Below are 2,637 nucleotides of genomic sequence, written 5' to 3'. Positions count from 1 at the left end.
TAATAGTGTTAATTATTCATCAATCTCACCCCTAATAACATTTAGATATCCCTAGAGCAACAATGGGATTCCAAAGCCCGAACATATGTTGTATCAATCAGCTGCTCAGGAGCCGACCGCGACAAAAAGAGGCTGTATGAAATCCGAGCTACAGGATTCAGTTCATCCGACTTCATCCTAGATGAAGGTAAAATCTACTTTTTGCGTGGTAGTTTTTTTCCATCCAATACCAAGTACACCACATCAGACCTATTTTATTTTGAAGCTACTCATCAAGCCCCGGTCATGTTAGCTTCTGATATGCAATTCCCACTTGAAGATACTGTTGCTGTAAGTGCATGCGGTGTAATTGTTGGAGTTGATAACATCAAAGAAGAATGCATGCAAAACTTGAAGCCAAAGGCCACGGACGAGGACAAGATCACATCCATCATTACCCTTCAGCATGGAGACTATCACCCTGTTATAATTTCTCAGTGAGAAAGTGGTCTTGTGACTCTCAAGGAAAGTGAGTCAAGTTTATCTGCTACTATCTTCGCCTGTAGTAAAAGAGTGATAACCTGAGGGCACAGGTATCTTTGTAAGACTACGGCGGACAGCAGGTCTAAGAGATACAAGACACTAACCTGCGAGCTTGAAAGATATCGTGAAGCACGTGTAAGAAAGTTAATAAGATAAAAATGAATTAAACAATTGATTCTTTTCGACGAGCTTACCTGAGGGCACAGGTATCTTCGTAAGACTACGGCGGACAGCAGGTCTAAGAGATACAAGACACTAACCTAGACAGTCATAAAACGCACGATAGAAAAGTATGAAAGAGAAATTAACAAAGATCAAAGATAAAAATTAAGAGAAACTTTTAACTACCTGCGAGCTCAAAAGATATCGTGAAGCACGCGTAAGAAAGTTAATAAGATAAAAATGAATTAAACAATCTGAGAGAGATGATACGATGTTAGTAAAAGAAAGAATTGTAACTGAAAAACACTTTGATAGATATTTAGGAGAAAGGACTTACTGATTCTTTTCGACGAGAAAAGAATCAGAAGAGGGGGAAGAACAACTTTTCAGAGAGTGAGAAGGTAACCCAGAAAGAAAATTTTCCATCCCTTGAATCCGTTTACAGTTCAGCCCCTTGGTACACTTCCTAATTCAGCGCTTAACCCCTCTGGTCAACTTCCTACACTAATACTGCACAGCACACCATTTCTTCTTACCCAAACCATACAACCTTCTAAGATGTATTCAAATTTCCAAAAGCGGAAATGATCTTTGGCTACCTACCAAGATAATATCTTAACTTAAGCTTCCTGATAAGATATTATCTTAACACCTGTTGTACGTGTTCATTCATCTATGTACAGATTTGTGCTGATACCTCACATACCCATTGCTTCCAAAGGAGAAAGCTACAGCTTTCCGCTTTGAATATCGCATCCGCCCTTTCCCACATTTTGCCGGCATACGGAAGATCCTAAAGGCAGGTCGTGAAGTGATATTTCATGGTTTCATTCACGACTTCAACAAGACTTCATTGAACTGGGTAGTTATTGTAAGTTCAAAACCTCACTTATGTTACCAATCATATATGTCATTCTCACATCCTTTGCATGTAGGTCAACAAGATATCATTGACGAATGGCTCACAGCAGGGAAAGGAACCGTTCAAGCCACGTTACTCAGTTCCAAAAGGACTCACCAGTAACACATTCAGCAAGAGAAACGAAAATGTTGTTCCTGACTCTGACAAAGATGACAAGGGCATCTCCCATCATTACATCGATAACGCTTCTACGTCAGGTAGTTCCAACGGACAAACCAAGCCCCCAAAGTACGTGTTTGATATCAGTATCCATTTTGTTCCATCATTAATGTTCCTGATGCATTTAGGTACAATCCCAATTCCCCCTCAGAGGTCAATACAAGCTTTTCATCATCAGGAAACTACGTTCTCAATCAAGGGCTCAAATCTGCTTTCAAAACACCAATAATGGAATCGTATCCAGGGTCGAACTGCATGTCCAGCCTCCCTTTCCCTCCTTCTGATTTCAATTCGTCCTCTTATCTGCCCGCTTCCAAAGCAGCCACAACTTCTCCCCCTAAGAAGCGTGCCCGGGCTACTCCCAAGAAGCGTGCCACAAGGGGCAAAACCCTAGACATATCCAATGATTAATGTATTTGATACATGTATCCATGTTTAATAGCCTAAATGTTTAAGTACTACCGAACTATTACTCATTTCATTTTATTCCCTTACAAGAGCCTCTGCTCCATCTGCTATCACAAAATAAATGTCTACATACCACAATATTTCACTATGCTCTGTCATGCGCCACTGAATGTACATATAGGCTTACGTAGGCTGCAAAACAATCTTAACTGTCATTTCACTGCCGATAATTGATCAACGGTCCTCCACCTCTTCTTCTCACACCAGCCTTCCACTCAGTTTCAGTATGGAGTGCTTCACACGGTGCTTGGTTACTGTGGAACGTGCCGAAAACTCATATGGGTCAGACACACGTCCAATCGAGAATAAGTGTAATCGAAGAACAGACAAATACAACATGATTAAATAAACAGTCCTCTACTTTACAATAAGTGAGTTCCAAGAACCTCACATTCCAGTAGACC

At 40.7% G+C, this 2,637-nt stretch overlaps 1 protein-coding gene across 1 annotated transcript; it reads left to right on the top strand.

Annotated features, from left to right (window-relative positions):
• Positions 1-1,591: 1,591 nt before the first annotated feature.
• MELLADRAFT_67905 (uncharacterized protein) lies at positions 1,592-2,176 on the top strand (the record flags this gene model as incomplete). The annotated part of the gene is made up of 3 exons (XM_007416451.1): positions 1,592-1,615; positions 1,653-1,834; positions 1,894-2,176. The coding sequence occupies 3 exons, from the start codon at positions 1,592-1,594 to the stop codon at positions 2,174-2,176; spliced, it is 489 nt and encodes a 162-aa protein (XP_007416513.1).
• Between the last annotated feature and the right edge of the window lie 461 nt (positions 2,177-2,637).

Source organism: Melampsora larici-populina (assembly GCF_000204055.1).
Source record: "Melampsora larici-populina 98AG31 unplaced genomic scaffold MELLAscaffold_60, whole genome shotgun sequence".
Classification (NCBI taxonomy): Eukaryota; Fungi; Basidiomycota; class Pucciniomycetes; order Pucciniales; family Melampsoraceae; genus Melampsora; species Melampsora laricis-populina.
This window is presented reverse-complemented; position numbering and strand designations above follow the sequence as displayed.